The following is a 15,429-nucleotide window of genomic DNA, read 5'->3' as shown; positions in this document are numbered from 1 at the left end:
AGACAAGAGCATCACTGGGGTTGCTGGCTGAGGTCCAGGCCAAGGAGAGATGTCTCTCAGGATCACTCATGCACATGCCACATACACATGAGTGTGCATAAACATGTATGGATATATGTACTGGCTGGTTTTATGTGTCAACTTGACACAGGCTGTGGTTATTACAGAGAAAAGAGCTTCAGTTGGGGAAGTGCCTCCATGAGATCCAGTTGTGGGGTATTTTCTCAATTAGTGATCAAGGTGGAAAGGCCCTTTTGGGTGAGACCATCCCTGTGCTGGTAGTTTATAAGAGAGCAAGCTGAGCAAGCCAGGGGAGGCAAGCCAGTAAGTAATATCCCTTCATGGCCTCTGCATCCGCTCCTGCTTTCTGACCTGCTTGAGTTCCAGTCCTGCATCCTTTGGTGATCAACAGCAATGTGGAAAGTGACAGTGGAATTAAAAAACCCTTTCCTCCCCAACTTGCTTCTTGGTCATGATGTTTTGTTCAGGAATAGAAACCCTGACTAAGACAATATACAAGCACTAATACATACAAAAATCATGCATGGAAAATGAAAACAGTTACACACAACATTCTGAAAGTCAATTATTTAAGGAATGTCATTTGACAGGAATCAAATACTTCTGATCCATGCCCTGTTAAAGGAAGTATAAGGATAATTTAAATTTTTCCTCCAAAGAGCATGTAAGATAAATTGTAATTTGTATAGCGAGTTAGTGTATTTGTGCTAACTGATGATTAATTGAAACAGAAGTTTTAGCAAAGTATACATATAATAGAAATACATAGATGAATACTGTAGTTGCTAAAAGTACCATGAGAATGTCTGTATAATTGTAGAAATATGGGTTCATGTGTTTGTAGGTTTGGTCTTTTTGAAGCCATGTCTGCTATTGAAATGATGGATCCCAAGATGGATGCCGGTATGATTGGGAACCAAGTGAATAGAAAAGTTCTCAATTTTGAACAAGCTATCAAGGTAGTTATTGTATTTTTTGTTTGTCTCTGGCTTTTAAGAAATACCTATATTTAATGTTAAAATGTGCTTAATACCAAAATTACGAACTGTAATTTTGAATTTCAACTGTATTTTCTTTAAAGATTTATTTATTTATTTACTTAATATTTGTGAGTACATTGTTGCTGTCTACAGACACACCAGAGAGGACATTGATCCCATTACAGATGGTTGTGAGCCACCATGTTGTTGCTGGGAATTGAACTCAGGACCTTTGGAAGAGCAGTCAGTGCTCTTAACCACTGAGCCATCTCTCCAGCCCTCAGCTGTATTTTTACAAGCTTCTCAGACATAAGAATTAGCATGTATAGCAGGCATGATAGAACATTCCTATTGTCCCAGTACTTGGGAGTGAGGCAGGAGGATCAGGAGACTATCCTTAGCTAAATAGTGACTTTGAGATCATGTTGGCATTCATGAGACCTCAGTTTTGTTTTAATATTTAGTTATCAGTCTCAAAACCTAGAAATTAATGATGTGACGTCCTTGTTAACTTGCTCTAAGTTGTCCATTTGTGTATTCTTTGATTTCATTTTGAAAGTATTTGAGTTTATATTCAGGATGCTTAACTCAGACTACATTTCTGCCATTTTATATTGAGATACTGGGGTAGGAGAATAGCTGTGAGATCCAAGCTGCAGAGTGAGGCTAATTCAAACAACAGAAAACAAAAACAAAGTAAATGAAATAAATAAAACTAATTTTGAGCCAGTTGGTAGCATATGCCTGTCATTCCAACCTGGGCTGTGTAATTTCAACTGTGCTTTAGAAATGCTTACTAATTTGACCTCCCTTTTCTTCCTTCCTTGAGACATACTCTCTTGTTTTTTTTTTTTGTTTGTTTGTTTGTTTTGTTTTTGGTTTTTTGAGACAGGGTTTCTCTGTATAGCTCTGGCTGTCCTGGAACTCACTTTGTAGACCAGGCTGGCCTCGAACTCAGAAATCCGCCTGCCTCTGCCTCCCGAGTGCTGGGATTAAAGGCGTGCGCCACCACGCCCGGCTGAGACACAGTCTCTTATAGTCCACATTGGAACTGACCTTGCCTTATCAATCACTAGGACCTTAAAATGCTCTTTCTCCTGACTGACTCTACAAGTGCTGGCCTTTTATTTTATAGACTTGAGAGTACTATATATAGGAAGCTTGGCCTTTTTATCTTAACGATCTTTATTGTTTCAAATTAGACTTTGATATTTTTAATCAAGATTTAAGCCGGGTGTGGTGGCACATGCCTTTAATCCCAGCACTTGGGAGGCAGAGGCAGGTGGATTTCTGAGTTCGAGGCCAGCCTGGTCTACAAAGTGAGTTCCAGGACAGCCAGGGCTACACAGAGAAACCCTGTCTCGAAAAACCAAAAAAAAAGATTTAAGCCATAGATTAGTGAAGACTTATTTTAAATATATGGTTTCTTCAGTTATATACTAGAATAAACGTGACAGAGTACACATGTCTCAGTGATGTAGTAGTCCAGGCTTGTAAGCACGAGGGTGAAGCAGTAGGATCAGGGTCCCCAGTCACCCTGGACTCCAGATGACTACTGCAGCCAGAACAAGAAACAGGATTTTGTTCCTAAGAACAAAACATTAAGTTGGTGTTTTGTTTTTTTCAGATAGATAAGTTAGTGTTTTCTTTGGATTATTATTATTATTTTTAATACCTAATTTTAAACTTGAAAACACAGCTGTACATATAGCTTTCTTTCTTTAACTTCCTGTTATTTGTACTCTTCCTTTTTAGGATGGCACCATTAAAATTAAAGACCTCAGCCTGCCTGAACTGATAGGAATAATGGATACCTGTTTCTGCTGTTTGGTAAGAAATAAAATAAGACTGTTGATTAAACTGTGGCCTACCTGATTCTTTGGATTTAAGGTGTGTGTACCATGGGGACTATGAAGCCAGCCCTCAGAAAGCAGACACACGATTCATAGGCTCACACGCCCCAGGAAACCAGGCTTCACCTTCTGACTGCACTGCCGAACTCACATGCTATGCTAACGGGGTGGTTTGTTTCAGTGAGGAGAAGATTACAGCCATTATCCAAATTACTCTGTTTTGTTTTCAAGTTATCAAGAGAAATTGTACTTAAGGTTCCATGAGATGAGCATAGATGAAGCAAAGGGAAGTGTGGACTGGCTCTGCAGATGTGGTTGCTGCGCTAGGAGACATTGTCAGGAACTGGCTGTCCTCTGCTACAAAGTCTTCTAGTGATTTAGCTGGGCTGGATGTGTATCATTTCCAGGCAGGGTTGTTTAATTGTAAAAAAAAAAAAAAAAAAATAGTGTCACTTTTTGTAAGATTTGATTTGTCATTGGGAACAGTCAGCAGCACCTGTGCCCTAGCTGTTGCCTTGGGCATATCTGAGGTCCCAGCGGCTTATTATATCGCCTAAGGCTACATTGGTGACAGGCACAGCCAGAAAAAATTTCTCTATTACCTTTTAGCAACACAATATTCCTAAAGGAGTGGGAAAGGCCAAGAAGGGTTGCTGGCAGTAGATATCATTGTGGGATTGTCTGTTTGTGAATGCTACATAGTCTCTCTACTTTGATTAGACATTAAGATGTTGTAGACTGGACTATTAGGCTTAAGAATGTTCCTCATAGATGGCTAGGCACTTAGAGTGTATCAATGGAGCACTGTAGTTTGAAACTGAAATACGGAACCTGTCGAGCACTAGCTTGGTGTTTCCTGTTGCAGAGCATTTGGAGACTCAGTCACCCTCTCTAGGCTTCTTGGAAATTTCACCTAGTGAAAGCAAGTTCTCAGTTCTGACTTGTGTGAGCTCCTTCTTAACGATCTTTTCCATCTTATGATTAATTGTGCTTATGTGGGTCTAGGACTCACTGGCTCAGCTTAGACTTTGTCAATCCTGTATACTACCCTCTCTCAACAGATCACATGGCTCGAAGGCCATTCCTTGGCACAGACAGTGTTTACGTGCCTTTACATTCATAATCCCGACTTCATAGAAGATCCTGCCATGAAAGCTTTTGCTCTAGGAATCTTGAAGATCTGCGACATTGCACGGGAAAAAGTAAATAAAGCTGCTGTTTTTGAAGAGGTAAAGAAATGTAGCCGCTCCCCGGCGTCTTACTGCGCTGTCGGTGATGACGTGTGCTGGGTGCTAGGGTCCCTATGGATAACTACAGAATAGTCATTTTAGAAATTGCCTTGGCCATGTGTGGCACATGTCTGCAGTTCAACCTCAGAACACAGAAGCAGAAAGGGCCAGCCTGGGCTATTGAGTAAGCTGCTGTTGGAGGTGACCATTGCTGCCTTTGGTGGTGCATACCTCTGTGTTCCAACTGTGGGGAAGCTAAAGCAAGGGGACCTTGAAGCTGTAGTAAATCCTGACAGTGTTTCAGCACATTGTGGGGTTCTCTGCAAGAAAGCTTCCATTCTCTGCTCCTATAAATCCTCTTCACATTCTGTCAAACAATCACCTCTTTCTGGCCACATAACATAAAAAGTCCAAGTTTAGAGGAAGGTCAGGAAACAGCAATGTGCAGTGTATGGTAGACAGGTTTTTTCTCCCGTCTGTTCTGGGTATCCCAAGGAAGTAGAGGGAAGACTTTCTCGTAAGAAGTTAGGGAGTTGGCAAGATTACTGCTGGACTCCAGTACTGAACTGTGCTTCTGTACTGTGTGTGCCGTGTGTGCTGGCTTCTATGAGCTTTGAAATCGCCTCTATGGCCAGGTCTTTTCCTTTTCTTCATGTTATCAACTGGAAAAAAATATCACCTGGTCATAGTCTTGCTGTTTCAGAAATATATTAAATGAGGTAATAGTACTTGTACATATTTATGAAGGTTACAGAGCTCATCAGACTTAAGGAGAGGAGTCCTATGCTCTTTGTTTACCATACTTCAAGAATAGTTTTAGAAGCTTTTTTTCTGAGGGAAGTATTTTGATTTCTAGGTTTAACTGTTTCACACTTTAGCGTTGCTGTATAAATGCATTATTCTGTTGCCCTAGATAGTGATTTATTTTGGGGGGAGTTATTATTGAGTACTGAAATGGTTGCGATTCTGTCAAAATTAATGGTGGGTAAGTCCACATATATATTAACATTTTTCATACAAAGGTTTGTTTTTCTTTCTTAGGTAATGTCTGAGCTAGGGTTTTATTGCTGTGAAGAGACACCATGACTATAGCAACTCTTATAAAGGAAACCATTTAATTGGAGATGACTTACAGTTTCAGAGGTTTAGTCCATTATCATCATGGCAGGAAGCTGGGTAGCACAAGGCAGACCCAGTGCTGGAGAAGAGCAGAGTTCGATATATATATCCACAGGTAGCAAGAAGAGAAAGTGACACTGGGCTCAGCTCAAGCTTCTGAAACCTCCAAGTCCACCCACTGTAACAGGCTGCATCAAGCATGGCCACACCTTCTAATAGTGTTACTTCCAGTGGGTCTGAGGGAGCCATTTTCACTCATACTACCACAGGTGACAACTTCCTCATTTGCTTAGATTTCTAAGTAGTCCTTGATCTTTCCTCTTCTGTTACTCTCGGGTAATATTCAGTTCCACACACATTTTTGACTGGGATATTGGCTGTTTCTTCCTGTAAGGGCAACTGCTTCCGAGGTGATTGCACACCCGTCACTGCTCTCCGTCCTTTCTCTGGAGGATGCTGAGGGCTCTTTGATCATCCCTTGTTGTCTAGATCCTATGCCCATAGGGTTTGTAGTGAGAATTTTGGAATCCTTTAACGTCATAGAAATTGAAGAATGTGTTTTCATTTTCATCCCAAATGTGGGGTATGGAATGCTTCAGATTGTCAACAGCAGCCATCTGTGATGCGCTTCTTGCTCTAGCAGGGGCTTGATTTTGACAGCTTGCAGATAGTTTCTGTGATTGTGTGACATGGAATTCTGGGGACTCTTCAAGGGTATATAAATGCTAGGGCCCCAAGAGACATTGTGGGTTGTTGGTCGGATGCTGTTGGTTATGGTTAAGTAGGTTGTGCACAAAGAAGAAACAACATGAAGAAATTAGATATCCTGACAGCAAAGATCAAACTTGCCTCAAGGACCTCGACACCCCTAATCAGCAGAAAGTAGTCTAACATCAGCCCAGTTCACATCTATCCTATTTTCTCTCATTACTAATGTTGGGTTGAAGGGTGGAATAAGGGTGAAAGAAAGAAAAACCCACAAAGTAGCCAAAAGTAGGGTTACAGTTGTGGTTAGTTTATTGCTTGCTGAGGGAAGCATCTCTAGTTTGGGAAGAAAGTCCCCGAGGCTTTGCCTGGTATGAAGTGTTTTCTCACATGGTGCCTGATAATTGGACTGATGGAGGACAGGTTAGACAGTGTAGATGTCATGTGTGCTGTCTGGTGATTACAGACTTCAGAAGCTCAGGCTTTGCTTGTTGGCCAACTTTCCTTCGACAGGGTGCTAGTGGTCAGTGCTGTTAGAGCCTCTCTTCTGAGATTGTCATACCTGCTACTTAGACAGCTTACGGCCTTTGATTTTCGTTCAGGACTGATTCATTGATCCTATCAAAGTTTTACTGTTAATACTCTCTTGCCCTTTTTACTTAAATTCCATCCTTTAATAAAGTGAATGAAGAAAAACAAGTTTATACTAGCAATTTCTGCTTCCAGTTCCTGACTGCGAGCTTCATGGGAGCCCCTGATACTGTTTAGAGAGCACGGCATTTCCCTGCCTCTTCCCCTCACTTTCTGCAGACTGCCAGTCCTTTCCTATCTTCTCTGTAAGCCGACTCTATGCCTTTCTCCCGCCCGCCTTCCACCTTCTGGCGGTCCTGACACGGTGCTTTCACCTTTTGTTCTCTTCTGTTCTCTTGTTCTCTAAAGGATGGATTCATGAGTTGTTTTGTAATTGAAGATAGTTTATTTTTCCATATGGTGTATTCTCATCAGGGTCTCCCCTCCATCATCTGCTCCCAGATCCTACCCTGCACCTACCCATCCAATGGTAAGCCTTCTTTTCTCTTCCTTTGGAAAACATACAGTCCAATTTAGAAACAAAAAAACAAAGACAGGAGCAACAACAAAACAAAAACCAATAGAACAAAGCAAACAAACACAAAATCAGAAAACATACTAAACAAAAGACAAATAAAGGGTTTTTGTTGTTGTTGTTTTGTTAAAAATGGCCTAAACAAACCATTATGAGACCAAACATCTCCAAAAACACTAGTTTTTTGTTGCTCATGTACTGCTAGGCATGGGGCCTCCCTTAAAGTAGTTTGTATACCTTGTCAGATTCTGCTGGAGAAAACTAATTTTTCCTTTGCAGGCTGTCAGTTGCCTCAGGTTTGGGATTAGGAATGGGGACTTGTGTCCACTTCCCTCTCTTAGCACTGACCTATGCAGGGCCTGTGCATGCTGCCACAGTGTCTGAGTTCATATGTGTGTCAGTCTTGTGTCTGGAAGACACCGTTTCCTTAGTGTCTTCTGTCCCCATTGATCTTAACAATAGTGCCCTGTGTGCTGAGCAGAAGGCCAGCCTGATGAATCCCTGCCTGGATCGTGAGTTATAGTCAGTATGTAGCTTTTTTGGGTTCACTGATTTTTGTTCGTAAGCCCACAAAGCTTTCAAAACATTTTAGTGGCTGCAATTTGTTTATGTGTCTCCCATGGAGTCATTGTCATAGTGACTCAGAATCAGTTCTTGTGAATGATGCACACGTGGTTTGACAGAGGTCAGATTCTGGTCAATGATGTATCCATGGTTACTCAGAGCCTGCCGTGTTCTGGAGGAACCTGGAGGTGGTAACTGCTGCAGGGCCCTGGGGGAGCACTGCTTGAGCACTGGTTTGCTCCTTCTGGCATGTTCATCCTGCTTTCTTACACCCAGGACCACCACCACATGCCCGACAGTAGGCTGGGCCTTCCCACATCAGTGACTAAGTCAGAAAATGCACTGCAGTCTTGCCCACAGGCAGATCTTATGGAGGCATTTTCTCTCTCTCTCTCTCTCTCTCTCTCTCTCTCTCTCTTTCTCTCTCTCTCTCTCTCTCTCTTTTTTTTTTTTTTTTTTTTGGCTTATTTGAGACAGGGTTTCTCTGTATAGCCCTAGCTGTCCTGGAACTCACTTTGTAGACCAGGCTGGCCTCGAACTCAGAAATCCACCAGCCTCTGCCTCCCGAGTGCCGGGATTAAAGGCGAGCACCACCACACCTGGCTGGCATTTTCTTAATTGAGGGTCTGTCTTCCCAAGTAACTGTAGTGTGCAGAGTTGACAGTAAACTAGTCAGCACTGAGGTGGGATGTAGGGGAGGAACTCAAGGAAGGCAGGAGCCTGGAAACAGGAGCTAAAGCAGAAGGCATGGAGGAGTGCTGCTGCTGACTTATTCTCCATGGCTTGCTCAGCCGACTTTTCTACACAACCCAGGACCACATCCTGGGGACGGCACCACACAGGAAGCTGAGCCGTCCCACATCAGCCATTAACCAACACAATCTCCCACAGACTTCCTACAGGCCAGCCTGATGGAGGCATTTATCTCCCACAGACTTCCTACAGGCCAGCCTGATGGAGGCATTTTCTTCCCACAGAAATCTAGCTTTGTGTCAAGTTGACGAAAACCAACCAGCAAAAACCATTTATCAACACACATTGAACCATAAGTCCCTTTGTGCCAAACCCTGTGCTAAGCCCAGATGCTGAAGCACTGAATTAAACATTCCTTACTCTCAGGGATGCAGTCTGTGGACAGAGTAGTTAATGTATAAGTAGTAAGTACAAATAGAATGTCATGGTGATAAGCTCTGTGAGGAGAAATCCGCGGGGCAAGCAAATGTGCTGTGAGGAAGCAAGAGCTGCACATGGGGGGTGCACTCCTTTAATCCCAGCACCAGGGAGGCAGAGACAGGTGGAGCTCTGAGTTTGAGGCCTACACAGTGTTGGTCTACAGAGTGAGTTCCAGGGTAGCCAGGGCTACACAGAGTAATCTTGTCTTTGTTGGGGTAGGGTTTACAGGATGCAGGAGAAAGACTGCCAGTTGAGGAACTGACACTAGGGGCCTAGAATATAGTAAGGGATGAGCCTTGAAGATTGTCTTACAGACTTCGAAGATGGTATTAGCATGTACAAAGTTACTGTGAGCTAATGAAACCACTTAAGTAAGGGCTTTCAAATGGACACGTGCTGTGTTCTGACTTCTACAGAAGTTCCTCTGACATTTGGTAGTTGAATATATTTACAGCAAGGACTAGTCTATGGACAGAGGCACATGACTTTTATCCCAGCACTCAGGAAGCAGAGGCAAGCAGATCACGGAGTTCTAAGCCAACCAGAGCTACATAGTGTGTTATGCCTGCCCCCACCAGCATCCATCTCTTAGGGTGGGGGGAGTGGAGAAATATGGGACAGTTGTGCCAAGTGGAGGATTCATCTGGTCAACTAGAGAGAGCTATGAAGGCGTGAGAAGTGATTGGGCTAAACTTGGAAGTCAGCATGCAGGTTGTCGTGTGCATTTGATGGGGAGGTGGAGGTAGGAGACCTGCCTGGTAAATGTTAGGCAAGTGAACATCAGGGGTTCTTTCTAAACATCTGTGAAGCTTGGGGAGTGGAGAGCCACGGAAAGATAGAGGGCGGACACTGAACCTGGAGGAGAAACTGACCTGTCACGTGCGTCATACACTACCCAGTTTTACAGAGCACGAGCGTGGGTTGGGCTTTTTCTTTTCCTCCTGATGTAGTGTTGTCTTCTTTCTCTGAGGTACACTAGCTGACATGACTTCAGTGCACATTGTTTTTACTAAGTATCCCAGAATTCTGCTGCGGGTATAATTATCTTTGTAACTACGCGTCACTCAGGCTTCTCTATATAGTTGTAGAACTTATATGCAGGGGAAGTACTCTTCCAGATAATGTTAAATTCATTCTTCAAACTGAGACAGATGCCTTAATTATCAGTGAAATAATTAAACATTTTGTTAGGAGGCCTGGAGATCTGGGCTATCTTTTTTGTTTGTTTGTTTAGCCATGGATATGAGATATACTTTACTGTCTCAGTGAGTAATACTGCTTAAGAATGCTTAATCTCTAGACCACCAACAGGCAGCTAAAGGCACACACAGAAAACAGTGTTGGTGTCAGGGTGTCTAATGCTGTGCTCACAGGAGGGCAGCTTAGCTGTATAATGCAGTACTGAGACATGCTGGATAGCACTCTTCTTCTAGATGGTGAGTTTGTTAGGGAATATGGTGCTGCTGTTGAAGATCATAATCACCCCTTTTCTGTATAGGAAGATTTCCAGTCAATGACATACGGATTTAAAATGGCCAACAGTGTGACAGATCTCCGAGTTACAGGTATAAACTATTCACAACAATAACTTTTATGTTTTGCATTTTGGTTTGTTTTAAAACTCACTGCTCTCATTGTAGGGATGCTAAAGGATGTGGAAGATGATCTGCAAAGGCGAGTAAAGGTGTGTCTCCCTTTCCTTTGCTTCATGGCTTGTGTTGTGCTGTTTGTGTAGCTCTGGAAGGCCTGGAAGTCACTACGTAGACCAGGCTATGCCTGAACTCACTTGAGCCTGCTCACCTTGTCTCCTTGGTGCTGGGTTTATAGGCATCACCAGCAGGCTCAGCCAGGCTGGTTTTTAAAAAATGGTAGTTTTTAATGGTGATAGTGACGTTTTTTTCTTTTAGATTTTTTCTTTTAATTTTTTACCTTTATTTTATATGCATTGGTGGTTTGCCTGCATGGATGTCTATGTGAGAATGTCAGATCTTAGAGTTACAGACAGTTGTGAGCTGCCTGCCATGTGGGTACTGGGATTTGAATCCCAGTCCTCTGGAAGAACAGTTAGTGCCCTAACTGCTAAACCATCTCTCCAGCCTCAGTGATAGTGATTTTTTTATTGTAAATTGGTTTTAAATGTAGCAGTAGTATTATGAGTCAGATACTTTGCTTCTGTTATTTTATTGTTTTGCTTTTGTTGTTTTAATACCTGTTTCATGGTCTTTCTAATTTATAACCAATACATGCATACATGCATAAAAACCAATACATGGGAAAAAGAAAAATACTAGACACTTTGTCAGATTTTTTTCCTGAACATAGGTTCTTGTATATGTCCAATAAAGTAACTTAGTTCTTTCTTTCTTCCTTCCTTTCTTTCTTTCTTTCTTTCTTTCTCTCTTTCTTTCTTTCTTTCTTTCTTTCTTTCTTTCTTTCTTTCTTTCTTTCTTTCTTTCTTCCTTCCTTCCTTCCTTCCTTCCTTCCTCCCTCCCTCCCTCCCTCCCTCCCTCCCTCCCTCCCTCCCTCCCTCCCTCCCTCCTTCCCTCCTTCCCTCCTTCCCTCCCTCTCTTCCTTCCTTCCTTCCTTCCTTCACTTCTCTGGGCTGCATTTGTCTAAATTTACCTTATTTTTTAATTTTAGAGTACTCGAAGTCGACAAGGAGAAGAGAGAGATCCAGAAGTCGAACTAGAAGTAATTGCCCGTCTTTTCTTCAGCTAATGTCAGAGAAGCTGTCTCTCAGTGCCGTAGCTCTTTGAGCTGCATCGTAATTCATGGAAGCCCCTTTAGGTGTTTCTTTAGCAACAGGTTGTTGCAAAGGACTTAATTCCACTTCTGTTTTTATAGAGAGAATGGTAATACAGATCTTGAATATCTGATTTCAAAACTTAAGTGTTCCTGGGAGGCAGGAACTGGAAAAAAAGGATTATTTGTAGATCTTGTTTGAAACCTTAGTAAACATCAAAACTTTTTTATATTATCAAAATTACTGAACTCTTAACTTTCACAGCTGCTAACTACTTGTTTTTTGAGGTGATAGTATAAGTTCTGACCTTGGATTAAAGGCAATCTGTTGTTCTAGAGTACAGCATAGCTTCTTCTCTGTTTCAAGGGAGTAGGCTTTGTTTACTACGGTTATGGTGGCTTGTTTTGTGGGCATTTTAAAAGCTGAGCAGAGGCCTGTTTACTGGTGAGCGCCTCTGCAGGCCGTCCTTTTACAGGTCCTGCTTCTTACCACACTCCCTTGTCTTCTCAGCACCAGCAGTGCTTGGCAGCATTCAGCAGAGTGAAGTTCACGCGAGTGCTGCTGACAGTGCTCATAGCCTTTACTAAGAAAGAGGTGAGAGAATTGCTGTAACTGGGTCAGAGGTAGACGGCATGTCCTTCCTGTCCTCACGCTTCTCTGTATACTTAAACCACAGCCATACAAATGCTTTTGTGAAACGTGATTATAGCTCTATATCTATTTTATAACACACTGAGGTCTCTTGTGGATAGATTAAAAACTGTTTCAAGTAATTCTTTTTTCTTGGATTCCCTCTTCCCCCATATTTGTGAATAACTGTAGATTATTGGAACTTTTCCCTTTTTATATTTGACTGTATGTTCAATTTTTTTTCTTTAGTTTTTTTGTTTGTTTGTTTTTTTGTTTTTTGAGACAAGGTTTCTCTGGCCTGGAGCTCATTCTGTAGACCAGGCTGGACTCAAACTCACAGATTTCCTGCCTCTGCCTCCCAAGTGCTGGGATTAAAGGCATGTGTCACCACACCCAGCTATTTTTTTTTTTTAACACATCAAATAAGATACAGATTTGAGGGGAACCTTTGTGTCCTGTTGAGGATTTGAGCATCCTGTGGTGCTGCATTAAGTGAACAATGTGTGAGGATCCGTGCATGCATTGGATCTTAGTACTGTTGTAGGACCTCCTCTTGTATGTGCATCTTTCAGTGAAAGTGTGTAAGTGTTTTGGTGATTTGTTTGCTAGACCAGTGCTGTTGCAGAGGCTCAGAAACTGATGGTCCAGGCAGCAGACCTTCTTTCTGCCATTCACACCTCATTGCACCACGGCATCCAGGCTCAGAATGGCACTACCAAAGGAGGTAATTCTCCAGCTTTGCTTACTTGTATTTTCTTATTTTCTGTCCAAAACGTAATCCAGTTAGCTCTGACTTTGATTTAAGTCAGTCTGCCTGGACTTTGGGATGTTTCCGCCAAACATTAAGCGTGCTTTAGCTTTCTTTGCAGATGTAGTCTGCTGAGATCTTGGCCATCTCTTGTATCATGCTGGACTCTGTATATGTGCCTGTCTTGTGTTTGTGCTGTGATGCCAGCAGTAACTCTGTTGTTCATCATCGCCTTCCTTTAATTCTTGAGACCCATCAGAGTCACTGTACAGAGTTCCTCACTCCATGAGGCAGGCTAGGTTGCTGAGGCTCGCTTACTCACATGTGCCTTTCTTCACACTACACGGGAGGTATCCAGGGATTCTGAATAGCCATAGTGCTTGAAGCGTGCTTGGCATGTTGGTGGCATTCTGTCTTACACGGAAAGTAAGCGTCAACTGGAATGGTACACCCCTGCTGACTCAGCATTTAGAGTGTACAGCAGTGCAGATTATCCCTAAAATTCATGACATGGTGTTTGTAGTCTTGAATTATTGAGGTGAAAACTATCCATAGCTCTGATTTTGTTTTTGCTTTTGTTTTTTTTGCGGGAGGTAGTTTTTGTTTGGTTTGTGGTTTTTGAGACTTGGTTTCTCTGTGTAGTCCTAGCTATCCTGGAACTCACTTTGCAGACCAGACCAGAGATGTCTCCCTCTGTGGACCCTGGGATTAAGAGTGTGCACTACAACTGTCTGTCATGATTATTTTTAAACAGTACAAATGTGTATGGGATAATGATATCCCTGAGTGAATTGTAAATGGGAACAAAGCCTTTCTGGTTTTTCCACATAAAATTGGAAAGACAGTAAATGTATTCAGGAATGGGATTTACATGTATAGTCTCCCTACTGATGGGTTTGTAAAACAGCTCTCATAGGATGGAAGAGCTAGAGAGTGCTCAGAGTTAAGAGCACTGGCAGCCTTTTCAGAGGGGCCTCCCAGTCCTGGCATGGCAGCTCATGACTCCCTGTAACTAGTCTTGGGGAGCTGATACCTCTCCTCTCTTCTGGACAACAAGGGCAGCGCACACAAATAGCACATAGGCATGTAAGCAGGCAAAGGAGGAATACACAGAAAACAGTTCCCAGAGACAAAATGCTGTTTGCGTTTCCTACTGAGTCCTAGGAAACTCTGAATTCTTGCAGTGTTCCCTTAGGACAGTGTAGGGTACAAAAAGGAGGGTAAACAAAACTTTGGGATATGTGGGAGATAAAAGAGATGGATAGTGGGTAAGAGTGCTGACTGCTCTTGCAGAGGATCTGGGTTCAATTCCCAGCATCTTACATGGTGGCTCACAGCTGCCTGTACCACCAGTTCCAGGGGATCTGCCTTCTGACCTCTGTAGGCTCCTGAATGCATATGGGTCACATAAATTCATACTGACACACATCCATACACATAAATAAAATATATTAAAAAACTTTTATGATAGTAAACAGTCAGGCTGTATTTTCCATAGAAAATAGAGATGGCAGTGCATAGGATTAATTTAATAAAGGAATAGACATACATAATGTTGGAGTGAAGCAAGGGGAGCAGGTTCATCAGTAGGCAGTAGGAATTAGAATACTTAAGAGTTGTTAACTGGGGCTGGAGAGATGACTCAGCAGTTAAGAGCAGTGATCCTGGGTTCAATTCCAGCAACCACATGGTGGCTCACAACCATCTGAAATGGGTTCTGATGCCCTCTTCTGGTGTGTCTGAAGACAGCTACAGTGTACTCACATATGTATAAAATAAATACTTTTTTTTTAAAGTTGTTAACTGATGAAGCAAAAGGTAGATGAGGCACCAAAATGAGGCAGGAGAGCTGTCTTCAGGGTGCTAAGGTTAAGTCCTATTTCCTGGGAGAGGGTAGTATCAGGAGAAAGGCAGTGACTGGAATGTGCCTTTGGAAATGGTGTCCACTGCATGGGTACGAGGTGAGAGGAAAGCTTGTGGGTAAGGGTTTTCATCCAAGTACCAGCAGCTGTGTTGGACACATACAAGAATGATTCCTACAAGGAACTGCTGGGTGGGAGGAAAGCCCAGGCCTGGGAAGCATGTGCAAGGATGGAGGTAGATCTGAGAGCAGCAGAGTGCTCCTTGGGGTATGCAGTCGGTCAGCCTGACATGTGGGACTGAAAGGGTGTAGCTTATTTGCTGATGAGCACAGATTAGATTTGGAGCTATTGCTTCTTGAGGACTGTCTCATTTCAGTTTCCATGTTGGGAAAGAGCTGGAGTGTACACTAGTGTGACAGTGATAATGTAACCATGGTTCTACTCTGGGATCCTCTGGTCTCCCCTGTGATCATCTCCATTAACATACTAAAGCTGAGTCACATGGTGTAGTATAAGTACTGCAAACCAGCAGAGTATCCAGTGGGAGTGGACATTGACCCAAGAGATGACTGCTCCTCTCTGTCCTCAGGCTTTCAGCTTTCCTGTGCTCTCCAGAGCAGACAGCTTTCTCTTAGACTCTGTGTTCAGTGCAGGTGGTCAGCAGCTGTGTTTGTCCTGACTCTTGCAGGAAGGCTCA

At 42.7% G+C, this 15,429-nt stretch overlaps 1 protein-coding gene across 2 annotated transcripts in view; it reads left to right on the top strand.

Moving 5' to 3' along the window:
• Positions 1–15,429, top strand: part of Naa35 (N-alpha-acetyltransferase 35, NatC auxiliary subunit) — a 51,355-nt gene that overhangs the window by 11,828 nt on the left and 24,098 nt on the right. For both annotated transcript variants that reach the window (XM_021179882.2, XM_029468253.2), the window contains exons 4-11: positions 866–980; positions 2,757–2,831; positions 3,916–4,083; positions 10,248–10,314; positions 10,390–10,433; positions 11,390–11,440; positions 12,003–12,086; positions 12,732–12,846. In XM_021179882.2, the coding sequence (XP_021035541.1) occupies positions 866–980; positions 2,757–2,831; positions 3,916–4,083; positions 10,248–10,314; positions 10,390–10,433; positions 11,390–11,440; positions 12,003–12,086; positions 12,732–12,846 (719 nt within the window). The remainder of the gene's footprint in view (positions 1–865; positions 981–2,756; positions 2,832–3,915; positions 4,084–10,247; positions 10,315–10,389; positions 10,434–11,389; positions 11,441–12,002; positions 12,087–12,731; positions 12,847–15,429) is intronic.

The sequence above is a fragment of the Mus caroli genome, unplaced genomic scaffold (assembly GCF_978045245.1).
Source record: "Mus caroli unplaced genomic scaffold, Mus_caroli_1 scaffold_15, whole genome shotgun sequence".
Classification (NCBI taxonomy): Eukaryota; Metazoa; Chordata; class Mammalia; order Rodentia; family Muridae; genus Mus; species Mus caroli.
The sequence above is the reverse complement of the archived record's forward strand: the minus strand, read 5'-3'. Positions and strand labels throughout refer to the sequence as shown.